Below are 14,610 nucleotides of genomic sequence, written 5' to 3' on the forward strand. Positions count from 1 at the left end.
AAATAAAAATATATTTTTCATTCTGTTTACTGACATGGCTAAGGTGAATAATCATGCGACATACAAACGTGACCATGTGCCACAATGCATGAAAAGCTGATTATGGAGGCAGCTTCATCCTTCACATGTCTTGGGGACCGGCTGCTAGATAGAAGCCCCTTTTCCAATTCCAAACTATTCCTGATGCTCACTAACAACTTTTGTTTGGATTTTTGCCCAGGAGAAGTGTACTGCTTCCTTCCGAGGGTAACAGTTCTTCTTGGACAAGAGCAACGCATGTTAACCAAATGTAACAAAGAGTACCATTTGCTTCAGATTGACTTTAATACAAACTCCAATTGGCTACTTCTTTAAGATGCTGCAAATTCAATCATGGTGACTCTACAGCTCACATATGAGAATATGTATCTCCAGATTGGTTTTACCTTCACTTAAAAAAAATAGTTGTGGCTGCTTTAAAAGGTAGTACTAGAAGCACAAGTATAAATGAAAAACAACTTGTTCTAACATGTGATATGTGTCTGGATACCTTATCTGAATTATGTGATCATAGGACTTTGAATTTACATCTGGTACTTATAAGGAGTTATCTCAAATCCGTTTGTAACCTAATTATACACAAATATGCAAATTAAATCCACAGAGTTGGCCGAATGGTCAAAAAATGTGGTACATCCCAGGTCAAGGGAAGTGATGTGGGATACAGGGACAGCAACAAAGTACGAGGGGAAGAACAGCAACCGGTATCTATAGGTTACTTTTCAGTAGCCTTTTTAACTATGCTATTAGAGCTAGCTCAGCTACCCCCAATGGTAAAGTGACTCTAATATTGCAAGTTACAGCAACGCTTCAAGATTTTCCCGAAGTGATGCTGCTGTTTGGGCTTAATTTTCTTTTGCAGTCCAGATGCATTCCTGCCAATCTGCTAGTATCCTGTGAAATATTTTCTCCCTACTTTTACAGCTGCACTAACATGCATTTTACCTTATCCAGATAAGTTATCCAGATGAATTTCATGCTAATTCCAGGTGGAAATGGGGTCTTTGTCTGCAGCTGTCTGTTCTGACTGTGACACTTAGCGTCATGAGTAGCGTTATGCCCCGAGCCAAAAGTTGAAAGAATTTAAACTCTGATGCATGGCTTAAAAGCTCGAGGAGACTGTGTGACAAATGAGGATTGTATGCCCAGTGGCATACCATTGGGAAACAATGGTCTCTGTTAGTCTTTGTATGATCATCCCCCTATGGACAACATGGGTTTGTAAAGTTAATAGAAGAAAACAAAACACTGAATGAGAAAATAACTTTGTTATAACTAATTGAGGCAATGTTATATATATATATATACATATATATATATATACACACACACACACACATATAGATGTATAATGTTGTGGTTGATTACACGCTATTTTTAATCATTACACATAGCAGAAGAAGTTAATAACTAGAACTGCAATCAGGGGCTTGTTTTTGGTACAAAGAGAGAAAGAGAGAAGTGGGTGAAGAAAAAACTGTGTATATAAGGGGAAAAAAGATTAAGAGAAATAAAGGTGGCCATGGAGACACAGAGAGAAAATGACAGAGAGACAGAGGGTGAGCGACAGAAAAGAGGACAGGGGGAATTATCATTTCATTATCAATGCTTGTATCTGAGAGCCCACAGGCTTATCCCCTGAGATCTTCAGCCACCAGGCCTCACTTCACAATGCCCTACTCTCTCTCTCTATCTACCCCGTTCTCCCTTTACAAATCCTGCATCTTTCATTCTTCCTCTTCAGTTGTTCCAACAGCTCTATCTCCCTCTTTCTCTCCAGGGATAGACCACTGAAGTGACAAATCAGAAAAAAAAAACACTATAATGTGACACGTCTACATATTTCTCTCCTCCACCACTTTTTTCTCTCATCGACTGATGAATCAATGGCGTAATGGATATGACGGCTGGAATTCTTTCAAACAAGACAAATTGGACTGCAGAGTTAATAACTACATCAGTGACCAATTTATCAGTACGTTGTGGAAGATGGGGAGAAAGGCAGACAAGAAACTCTGGCATTATTTTGCTGTTCTCTACCTCCTAGTATTAGACCTGGCAAAGGAAGACCTGGGCTTCATGTGATTCTGAGATTTAGCAAAAGGATAATGGGCTTTTAATCATTGTTAGAGCAAGACTAAAGTAGTCACTCTTGTGACCATTTTGATGTAGATATAGACTAAAGAATTCTGGGCCTTGTGGTAATTTTTTGGCCTAGCCAAAAAGGAGACCAGGCACACTGGTCCTTCTTAGTTCTAGACTAATAGAAAGATGAGCAGATAGACGAAAGGAGACTGAGTCTGACCTTCTAGGACTAGATTAAAGGGCACTGGGATTTCTGGGGCTTCTGGTCACTGTTAGATCTAGATTAAAGGGTTATTAAAGGGTTTTAAATATTAAGAGTATAAAAAGCTTGACCTAAAATGTAACATCTGAATAGGATGTAAAACAGACATGGCCGTTGCTGTTAATGCACTCATTCTTCAAAACATGCACCCTAGAGACATCAGGGTTTTGGACCACTTCTCAAGATTTTCTGTATTTCAACAGACACGCTTGTTGTTGCACAGGAATGTTGCATTTCTCCTTGTTCAACAATGGTTTTGTTGTTATTCTGTAATTATACCCACACCACAATATTTAACCCAGTCATGGTTCATTGTTTTAGCTACAGTCTCTTCTGAACATGTCTTTATGTCTCTTTCTTCTCATTTGCAAGCATATAAAGGAGGACATCACCACAAGCTGTTAAAACTCAGTTTCTCCCTCAAACCATTATACATTTGCAGATATGGACATAATTCTTTTACAGTGACTGCTCTTGTTGTCTTCCGTAGAAAAATATTCAAATTTCAAAATCAGCATTCTTTTTTTTTCTGTTTTTTTGATGGGGGACAGAGTGATGACACTGGTGGTCAATTCTTCAGTCTGAGCAATGGTGTGTAATAAGTAAGGCAGCGGTCATGGGGGCACGGGATGGCTAGGATATTTCCTTTCATCACCCATTTACAGGGAAAAACAAAAACTTCCTCAATTTAAACATCAGTAATGAGATAGTTTCTGAAATTCCTGGCAAATGTTAAACTACATGTAATGAATTCTGTTTCGCTGAATAACTGTTGAGGCTAATGTCTACTCAAGTGGTGTCAACTGTGATGAACTGGAAGCAGCTCAGTGGTGGTTTAGCAGTGTTGGCATATACTTCCTAATTACCGACACTGGGGGAATTGGATTTAGAGCCGAATGAAGTGGTGTAAGGTCTTCAAACCATATCTTTCATTATGCTGTATTGGCTGAAAGCTTTTTCACCAACATTGCCAGAAGTAACACGGCTAAGAATCTGCTCTTTCATGATTTCACATACATTAAATAATTCAGTACATTACAAGTGTACGACCTTATATTAAGGCAAGCAGGGTGTACTGATGGGGATAAACCAATAAGTCCTCCAAAGTAAATGACAAAATATGTTGTTTGTCCATCCTTTTCAAATTGCACATAGAAGCGTCTAAAAACAGTGTGGAAAGGTGTTAAAATAGGTAAAACTGCTATGTCACTCTTTTGTGTGTACAACTGAGTGCAGCATAATAAAAACCTGATAACGTGATCATGATCATTTGTGTTTTGTCATCATTTGTGTCTCTGACGGCAGGCTTTCCCTCACATTCCAGTGTAGCTGTTTAGAACAGGTAGAAACAATTTTGCCTTTAGACATATTTGGAAAACGCTTGCTAAAAACCAAGTCATTTTAAGCATACTGAGACATTAAGAGGAACAAAACTACTTTCTTTAAACTTTGGGGATAAAGTTTCCTTTAGAAAATTGGATGTTGTTAAAATGGATAGTTCTTACATAGTGATCAATAAAATTACTTTAAAAATCATGCGTCATAATTTTTTTCATGATAGCACTCAGTGCCATTAGAATGAGGCTGATTTAAAATGTGTCTTTAGATTCATTTTTCTTCCTTCCTGCTCCATCTCATTGTCTAAATAGGTTCATTTGTCAGTAAGAACATGTGTGACTTACAGTATAGAGTTTAAGTGAAGTCCAAGAAAGATTTTCCTTCATTCTCTTTGTTCTTTTTCCTCCTTTCCCTGCCTCTCACTCTATAATATGAAATGAGGTACCGATTCCTCAAAATCATGTGAAACTCGGACTCGGTGGGATTCTCATGTTAATTTAAGGAACAAATAGTAAAAAGTAGAGTGGATGTTCCATGTGATTTACATCCCAGCTGGGCCTCGGTTTTGCAGGTTTCTGCTTCTAGCTGAGAATGTGGCAAACAGTAGAGGTATGCAGCACTGTAGATAAGCAAATAAAAGGGCGATGATAGCTGTTTATAACTGCCATTTATCTTAGTCGGTGCAATGCAGTGGTGGGTCATAAAAGTGTGATTCCCAAGCTCACTCGAGATGATGGGGCCAACTTGTCCTGTAACACTAGTGTGATGAATCAATTAATACATGACACAGAAGCAGCAATGTAGATGCTGCAGAAACACATTGATGAAAGGGGCAGGAGAAGCTTACAAATCAAGAGAAACACATAAGAGAGAAAGAAAGCCAGACAAGCAAGGAAATTAGCATGTTTACACAGAATAAGAGATGAAATGATAATGAGATTAAAAACAATTATATGACCCCCCCCCAGCAAAGAATAAAATAAAATAAAAAAAATAAAAAAATCAAGGCATACTGCTTTGTTCAAACAATTAGTCATTTCAGAGTTGATTTAACTGTTGTGTTGTACTAAGACTGTATCAATTCGTACATAGGTTTCTATTTTTATGGTCACTGAGCCTATTTCTGTCAGTGTGAAAAGAGACAAGCTTCAACATGTAAAGAGTTTCATCATATCTCTATGTTCTAGTCAAGTGTTAATGTGAAGATGATGACATATTTCATGTTGGTCTGTTACTTGCTCTGCTTTCTTTGACATATACACATACTGTATGTTGACACTGTTGTTTTAATCAGTGAAACCTAATCCCGTAATTTTCTCTCCACATAAAATGAAGTAAAAGAAGAACATTTACGTTCAGCTAATTTTGATTTATATAAAATATGTAAAGAAAATATTGATGAATTAATAAATGAATTATATATAATTGTCATCTACACTATAAATCATTTCAAGCTGGTTCAAGTTAAAAACACTGTCTTAGAAATGTGAGTTAACTGAACTTAGGTTGAAAACTTAGTTCAAAGTTGTTTTCTGAGTTTTGAAAATGTAAAACCAAGTCAATTGAAATTGACTGAACTTGAGAAAACAATTTCAATAAACTTAAGAAATTAAGTTGAATTAATAACAAATCAAATGTGCTGACAATCATTACCAATCGATTTGCTTTCCATTTCCATTTACTCATTTTGAGTAATCAATTCTTTGTTGGACATGACGAACTTACAGCTGTGGCCGCTCCTGTCAGTGCCACTTTGTACCAGAGTCAGTACAAAGTCAACTTTGTCAACTTCGAGACTTTTTTATATTATAACTATATGAGGGTAGTTATTGAAATTGATTATGGCATTCCTTATTGTTCAAATTGTTTTCATTATTATGAATAGAATCAACCATGACTTAATTTAACATGTATTAAAGATACAGAGCAAGTTTCATGTATCAGTTTCACAAATATTTTCTTCTCAAACATGGAATGCTCGGATGCCTGCTAATAAGTTAATGATGTTTTTTCAGAAACTTGATTTGATGACTTGTTGGAAATCTCAGCAGTTCATTCATTCAACTCATCATTTCAAGTCAAAAGATTTCAATTCCGAAATTTAATAAGTCATTAAATGGTCTGAAAATAAAAACTAAAAATTCTAAATTCAGTTCATTTGAGATTATTAAAAACGTATTTATTCACGCTAAGTTAATGAGAAAAGCTTAGTTGATTCCATTGATTCAGTTGATTCCACATGATGCTTTACAGTATAGTGGTAATCAGTGTTTAAAAAACAATTGTCAATCACTTTGATAGTAATAGTAAGCTAGGGATGGATGATATTGATAAAGACTTTTAACATAATACATTTAATTCTACATTAATAACAATAATGGTTTATTTTGTGATAAAATACATTTTCTGGAAATTCAATTAAGAAAGAGTTTATAGATTAAAACAAAAGAAGATGGGAATGTCTGTTTCTTGGTTAATCCAGTGAATTCAATTCCTAACATTGGTGCATAAATCCTGTAAATCCAATTGATTACCCACTTAATGCGCAATGGACTAACCAGTGATATCACAAAGAATGATTTAAATATACCCCGTGGAGTTTTTGGGTTCAAGTAGCACTATAAGGAAATATTTTTAAGAGTGATGAGTGTGCGGGTTCACACTATTCCACTGACCCACTGGTGGCAGTAAAGCACCAAGAAACACATTAATGCACCAACAAGGCCTGTTTTAAACCTATATGTTGCGGCTTGTGGCTTTCGTTAGTGTAATCATAAAAACATTACAAAGAACATTTGATAAGATGGCTATGAAGCAACATGAAATAAAAAAGGGTAAAAACATATTGAAAATAACCAATCATACACACACACATACATATGAAGTAATGGGGCACCCACACAGATGGGCTGGATATATAGTCATGCGGCTTCAAGGCAATCAAGTTTTCACACAGACAGGGAAGTGTGGACATGGGTGACACCACATTTGATCTATGAACAGGATAAATAGTAGAAATAATCTAGTGGAATTTTATTTCAACTTTCATATTAGTGTGTGGCAGTTGTTGTCTTATTGTGCACATGTAAGCAGCACATACAGCAATCGGCTTTTACTTTGAGCTCTTACAGAATGAGCATACAGGTGATGCACATACAAAGTAATGGTGTATGGCTGAATGGTGTATATATGTATATATATATATATATATATATATATATATATACACATATGCTTTTTTGTGTGGTCTAAATCAGATAGACTAGTGTTTCAGTAACAGCTAGTATTTAAGCACTGGTACACGAAAAACAACAGACGCACGTGAATTTGAAAGTGGCATTACATTTTCACCTTAAAATATTGAGAATCCCACAAATGAAATAAAATCTCAGCAAACACAACCAACTAGTCAGTCTTGAGTTGGCTGCCTCAACTGTATTGTACTGTGTAATTTTGTGAAAACTGTGATGAAATACATTCACCAGTCACGTTTATTTCCATGATGAAGGTGCAATCTTGACGAGAAACTGAATTCATTAAACAATAACTGTGGCTAAATCTCCAGACAATATCATCAACAAAAAGAGGCAAGCAAAATGGAATTTAAAAAAAAAATATAAGAAAATGTTTCTTTATTTTTGTTGACAATAAAAAAATAAAAGGAGAAAAAATTACAACTTGATGACTTTTTTTCAAACAATCACATAATCCAAATCTCCCTCTCGTCATTGGATGGCTGCATCTTTCTTTTTCTCCACCCAAATTATCTTCTGGGTGATGTTGCACACCAGCCATGCACTGCCAACACTGCTAAACCCTGGATGCTGGCCACATCCCATGGCTGTAGGGGCTCAGCCAATGTGAAACGGAGATGAAAAAAGAACATGTTATTAATGGTGGGGCTTGGTCGGAAAGCTCCACTATTGACATTCTGAGCCACTTCAAAGTATTGTCAGGAGAGAAGCCTTATAGCTACAAAATGGCTGGAAGGAAAATTACAGACCTGAAGAGACACCTCAAGACACACCACACAGAAATTGAACCTAAGGTTAATGATAAGATATTTAATATTTTTACGGTTCTTTTTAACTTGTATGAACATAGATTACTGAATTACGAAAGGCAGTGGTGTAATGTTGTGTACTATTTGCATGTCACAACAACAGAACATTGCTGGCATATGGAGGTTTAGCTAAACATAAAAGTCAGTGCTCTGGCCAGCTAAACTGGATAACTTCCAGCTTAAGACAAGCTTGTTTAATTTGGAGAGTTAGACATGCTAAACCATGCACAGTGTAATTGCTACACTAATTAGATAGTTAGGTCGATTTTGACTTTGAACACCTCCGCTCCACCTAAATGTAGCCCATTTGCAACATCTATTGGTTATTAAAACAAATCACTTTATGTGGAAAATTGGTTATAGGAGTGCAAGAGTGTTACACATATTTTATTTACAAATGTATGTAAATGATAGTGTAAAAACTATTATAAACACTTATGAATATACTAGTCTACAACACCACCCAGTACAACACTACTGAGGCCTAAAAAAATAACAGAATTATGTCAACAATTTTCTTATTGGATATATTGCTTAAAATAGTCACCTATCTGCAAAGCTGAATTCGTAATCACACAACCTGTCATTTTATGTCTAATTTTCAGTACCAGTTCTTTTAGCCTAAAATCAATTCAGCTTTCCTTTAAAAAAATTTAATAAAATGGTCATTAATGGTCATCAAAATGTCAAGTTTGTTATGGATTTCTTCCTTTCTTACAATGGTGAGACTAAAATGACAAGAGTTTTAGTCAACTAAAAACTTATTAAAACTAAAAAGGATGACATAAAGAGGAAGTTGAATAAATATGACTAAAACTAACTTGGACCTTTGATTGCAGGAGTAAGACTTAGACTAAATCTAAAATAGCTGACAAAATAAACACAACTTTCTCCATCTGCCTACTTATCTCCTCTGTTTTGTCATATCAGAAAATTTACTGTAACTGCAAATTTATCTGTTCCTGACAAATTTTTATTTTATTTTAAAAAAAAGTTATTTATTTATTTATTTATTTTTTGTGATACATGGTCCTCCATAGATGTATCCCTTTAGGTGACCCCACTGACCTTTTCTCTAATGCTTCAGGTCAGAGTTTGAGACAAGTTGAGCTCTACATAAAATATATCTTATAATTTTCTTTTTAAAACATTAGAAAAACTGTCAAATATAAGACGTTCGTATCCTGAATTTCTGCAATTGCATTAATATTAGTATTAAAATATATTACAATCCCTATATTTTATCTTCCTGCAAATATAAACATATTTTTCAGTCAAATGTTATTTTGGACAAACAACTAACCCCCACCGATCAAATACGGCTGCACTTGACCATTAGCTTGTGGATGGTAGTAGCAGAGTTATTGTGGATCAGAGGTGTATGTTTGGATATAGATTGGTAAAAACTTTGTTTACATTTCCAAAAAGCATTATTAAGGTCTGATTTATTAATTTCTCACTTGTCCTTCTCCTCCTGATTTAACATCACAGGAACACAGTTTTGTGTGGAGCTCCAAAACTCTGTGGATCTGCAGTGATGCTTGCCAAGTCACACTAAGTTTTGCAGGATTCAATCAAATCCCTGAATGATTTGATCAAATCCCTTTCAAGATTATATCCCCGGTACAAATTCTGTTTTAGGCTGAGATATGTCATATTATGGAAATTGAAGCTACTGTAATTGTTATAGTATTTCCCTGGGCCTTTAGATTAACACATTAAAGACCAAACAGTTCAATACAAACAAGTGAACATACCTGTACCTGGTTTGACATCATTTATTAACTCTGCTAAAGAAGTCAAGACAAGTGGACCGTATTTAAAAAAAGAATTGCAACCAAAGTTTGAGTTCCAGAAATGAATCCTTTGCATAGAAAATACTTCTGATTAACATCTGTGAAGATTTTCAGTCATTCAGGTCATGGTATATTCCAAAGTCCTAAGTCAAGGACAACTGGACTTTCTTTAGATCCTTCAGATTTTTTTTTAGATTCTTCATATTCTGGAGAGGTAATCTCCGATCTATGTGCTGCCACCATTCCAAAGTTCGGGCGGCTTTTCTGTATAAGTTAAAGCAGCCAAGTAAAGTTGCAATGGATCAGGACTATGCAGGGTTGATAGATTTTAGTGTACCACTCAAATATGTTTTAACTCTAACTATGATATATGTGACAAAAACAAAATGTCTCATAATCTATTGGATTGTTATGAGTTTTAGAGAGCATCCATGCGCCAAACGAGATGAACCCTGTTCATTTTCAATGATCCCATGACTTTTCCTCCAGGAATTTCCTCAGGAAAAACTTCACATTTTAGCCCCAAACATCATCATGCATTGTTCAAGTATCGCGCATAGAGAAATACCCTATGTATTTATACAGTGTTCATTCTGTTCAACACCATCATATGTGGGTTGTTCATGAATGACATATAATGGAGGAGGTTCCTTGTTTGTGACTTTATTGAGATAACTGAATTTCATCAGAATGATACATATCAGAGACAAGAGAGAATTAAGTATCGTTATGATTCAGCTGGTGTACATGTAAATATTAATGTAAATATTTGCAAGTGTGCATACAGTATGTTTGTCTGTACAACACACATATAGAGCCTGAGATCAAGGGCGTATAAGAGAGGCTATAGATATAGGGCAGGAGACAATGAAGTGAGGGGAGGAAATATTAAGTGGGGGTTAATGGTCCAAGTAAAAGCCCACTTAGGTAATCGGTGGCCTCAGATGAACTTTTTATTCCTGCCAACAGTTGAAAGCAAAGTGAGGAGAGAGATGAGACATACAATACGAGCTCTGAGGAGAGCATACAAACACACACACTGATCTCTGACTTTAAACCTAATCCTCATCCTACCTCAAACTAAACTAAAGTCAATTTTAATAATCACAAATTTAGATCAAATCAAACAAACTTGCTGAGGGAGTGTTACTCTATTGGTTGTGATAAAATAAAATTTATTAGAGGCTCTTCTGTTGTTATAAAGTAGGTTATACGGTTTTAATTTCAAAATTTTACCAACATTATAAAAATGGATTTATGGCCACTTTTTTGCAATTAATTAAAAAAAGTTGACTTGCCTGACCAAAAACAAAATTTAGTTGGATAACCATCCTGCAGCCAAATTGTTTTAGAATGACAATTTAGAAAAGGCCTAGAATTCCCTTGTCATGTAATGTGAGATAATGAGACAGAGCTACAGAAGCTTACTCTTTTTGTTTTTGTTGTCTGAACAGACTGTGCCACAATGATAAGCCGATAATGACAGAAGTTCAATTTTGGGGTGAGCTGTTCTGCAAACCTTGAACTATTAAGTCCAAATCTTACAAGGAAAGACAAGACAAAAACTGGCCCCTTCCTCACCTTTTTATAAGAGCACACACACAAACTGGCTTGGGGAAAAAAAAGGTTCCAACCTGAAAAAACACAGCCATGGCTGCGATGATCCTCCGCTCCCTGAGTGCTGCGCTGAGGCTGTCAAAGTCATCTGAGTTGTACATGTAGATCTGCATCTGTGAGAGACAGAAATTCCGAGTTACACTGGGAGACACATAGAAGATTATACCTTCAGCAAATTTAATAAAAACATTACAGATTATGTTATTAATATCTTCCACACATTATTATGCTCTGTCACAATGAACTGCAATTATTATTATGCTGATGTCACCTCCTCACTTGGAATTTGTATCTGTAGCAAAGTATGTGGGAATTTGTGTAAAGGTTATTTACAGATACTGAATGTATCAGTAAATACTGTATATTGAATAGGCTACAGTATTCTATTATAAAGGCTTAAGCTGGATGTATAGTTGATGCAAGGGGTCAATGGGAGGGATCGGGACGGGTCAGCCTATGCTGTAGGTTCCCATGGCATAGGTTGTGATGTAAAGTTGAGTGTCGGATTTCACCTGTCGATATCACCTCCGTAAAACTAGATGACTGAGTTGCATATGGTCTGGGCATATGACGATTTATATTCCCCACAGTAACTGTTTCAATTTTTCCATTTACTTTGTGATACAGAGCAAAGGTGAGCTACACACATGGATTTATAGAACTGGAGTAACATCTAGGTAATTTATGTTGTAATGTCATTTCGCTGTGTCTTGTTATTGAATAGGAAACTACCACTGTGCAATCATTGTGTCTACATTCATTCATTCATAGCAATCATAGTGAACAGGACTGCAGCATAAGTGATTTGTTAGACACTGAAAACACTGACTTTTTCTTTAACTTTCTTAATGTTGTCTTCACTCTCAACAAACTCCACTGGCATCAGAATTGTGTAAGGGAAAACACAAGCAGCCAATCACAGTTCTTGCAGTCCTCACTGTTAATGGTGTAGTCCTGACGTGTAATTAAATTTTGAGGAGGAGCATAGGCCATACTCTATGGCATAACTTCTGAGCCTACACACATAGCCACCTTAGGTACGACATAGCCCCTTAATGCAAAAGTATAAATCTAGCTTAACAGTGCATACAAACATAAAGTGGTGGGGAGAGAGCAAGAGTTGAGCAAAGGACCTGCCTAAATAGGCTCAGTCCACAATCTGGGAACACTAAACACCAAAATAAAAAAAAGGATGTAACAATACTTTGAATAAAATAAGCTATTCTATTAAGTCCATGACAACATTAGGACATCTTAGACACAGACATAAAGTCTCTTTCCATTTTTATGCAGATGTCAGATAAATCTAAGTTATCTAAGTAACCCAGCAATGCTGGGTTGTTTGAGTCTAGTCTCGGCAGTAAATATATTAGTTGTACAGTCTGGTTCCAAGACTATATCTTAGATAAGACCATTTCTCTCTGCAAAAAATGTGGAAACTGACTTTCATGCTTTCATCACAGCCTATGGGATTTGCTCTGCTGTTTGGATTTTCACACTAGTGCCTATTGAAACAGTGATTTCTAGTACTGCTGCTGCTGGGAGCAGCTCCTTCATATGACAAAGTAAAACTCAGTTTTAATAAAATTTGAAACTGATGAAAATGCCCAACAGAAGGAAAAAAAAACACATTACCATTTTCTGTGAGATTTATAAGAGTAATTTGGACTAAACAAGCTGGTAACATCTGGTATCCACAGCCTCTCTGGGCTTCATTTACTCAAAGAATGACTCTGCAGAAAATCTGCAATGCATTGCTTATTCTGTGTTTGCATAATTGCTGGAATGAGGAAAGGCTGGAATTCATGGGGTGCTGATTTCTATGGAACTGATGATGCAGTGGTAAATGGTAGATATATGAACTATGACCAGTCAGTGTGTACAGTGAACTATCAAAACTACTGTGCATATAAAAATAGATCAGTCATTTCGTTTTTGAAACAGTTTTCCCTTTTCCCTTCCACTCCACACATAAATCACGTCTGTTTGGTGCTGTTATTATGAATAATTAGGCTTAAATTGATAAATATCTCCCGTATGTCAAACTACATAGCAGTCTTTGTTTTGTTATAGGGATGATGTATTTTTTTAGGCCAACCCAGAAGTTAGCATCACTTTGGTTCCAATGACTAAAAGTCGATGGGATTTTTTTATTGCATAAAGTAAGCTGTGTAACCCATTCAAAAAAACCCATCGACTTCGAGACAAGGAAACCAGAAGTGCAAAAATGCTAACTTATTTCTGGGTTTTAGGACTCATACCTACAGTATTCTATTAACAGCTAGGGATAGCAATGACAGTTTGTCCCAGAGCAAGAGTTCTCTACAACCAGTGGTTGAGTTCCCATTAAATTTGCAATGGATATTCATGAGATCCCAAGGCTCATTTATAATGTTTGTGAGAATCAAGCAACACAACAAAACTAACAATATGTTAGTCTATTACTTCCCTACCCTGTCTGTGGGACACAGACCCAAACCCCTGTTTAAAAACAAGTCATAAATATAAAGTTTTTATTGGCTTGGTAATTAACCAAAATGGCTGAGATGTATTTTTTTAGTGAATGTTACCCAAATGAGACTAAATATTGCATTTATTGGGGGCTATTATTTTTTCAAACAAAACTTGCAACTTGACCTTGACTATATACTTGGACTTTAGCCCTTTGACTTGATATCCTTTTGAAGATTAAAAAGACAACTATGAAAAAAAGTAAACATAGTAAGTAAATATACTTTGAAGAAGTCAGTAGCCAATCATCTTGTACAAACAGTAGGGAAATTTGCGTTTGACAGTGCACATAGACAACAAACTAAAGATGAAACCTCAGATTATCACATTTGGTTATAAAGACCATCCCATGGTCAGCAAAGAAGGGATGGCAACACGCAAAACATTTGGCTTAAAAAATCCAGGAGGAGATGCGACACCTCCGTTCAACATTTAAAGCTTCACAAAGAATGGTAGGCTGAGGCTAATATTAATGTTCTGTGGTCAGATATGATTTAAACTAACATTAGCTAAAAGCTTGTGGTTTGTAAACATGAAATCAATGGGGCCTCGACAAAGGGTAGTCTTTGCATCCAAGATTTGGTGGCCAAAGTGTTTTCTTCTAAAATTAATAAACGTTCTGCAATACTTGATGTTACCTACAGTATCTATCCCTGATGGGTGGCCAGCATTCAAGTTAGACCAAAACTGCTGCAGTTCCTAGTTCCGTAATGACTTATTTGAAACTTAAAACACAATTTAAGCTGGACTTGGAACTTGACTAGGGACTCTATGGCCAAAATTTGAGAATTACAAAACAATGAATTTGTCCCAGCTCTGCTATTTTTATTTGACATTGATCCACATTTGGTGCTCTGATGAGTATTTTTTTGGCAGCAAGAAGGTGTAAGTGGAATTGA

The 14,610-nt window shown here is 35.9% G+C and overlaps 1 protein-coding gene across 1 annotated transcript in view; it reads right to left on the bottom strand.

Annotated features, from left to right (window-relative positions):
• The window catches only part of LOC120807313 (receptor-type tyrosine-protein phosphatase gamma-like), a 207,253-nt gene that overhangs the window by 145,471 nt on the left and 47,172 nt on the right, over positions 1 to 14,610 (bottom strand). The window contains exon 4 of the mRNA XM_040159103.1: positions 11,218 to 11,313. Within this exon, the coding sequence (XP_040015037.1) occupies positions 11,218 to 11,313 (96 nt within the window). The remainder of the gene's footprint in view (positions 1 to 11,217; positions 11,314 to 14,610) is intronic.

Source organism: Xiphias gladius, chromosome 21 (genome assembly GCF_016859285.1).
Source record: "Xiphias gladius isolate SHS-SW01 ecotype Sanya breed wild chromosome 21, ASM1685928v1, whole genome shotgun sequence".
Classification (NCBI taxonomy): domain Eukaryota; kingdom Metazoa; phylum Chordata; class Actinopteri; order Istiophoriformes; family Xiphiidae; genus Xiphias; species Xiphias gladius.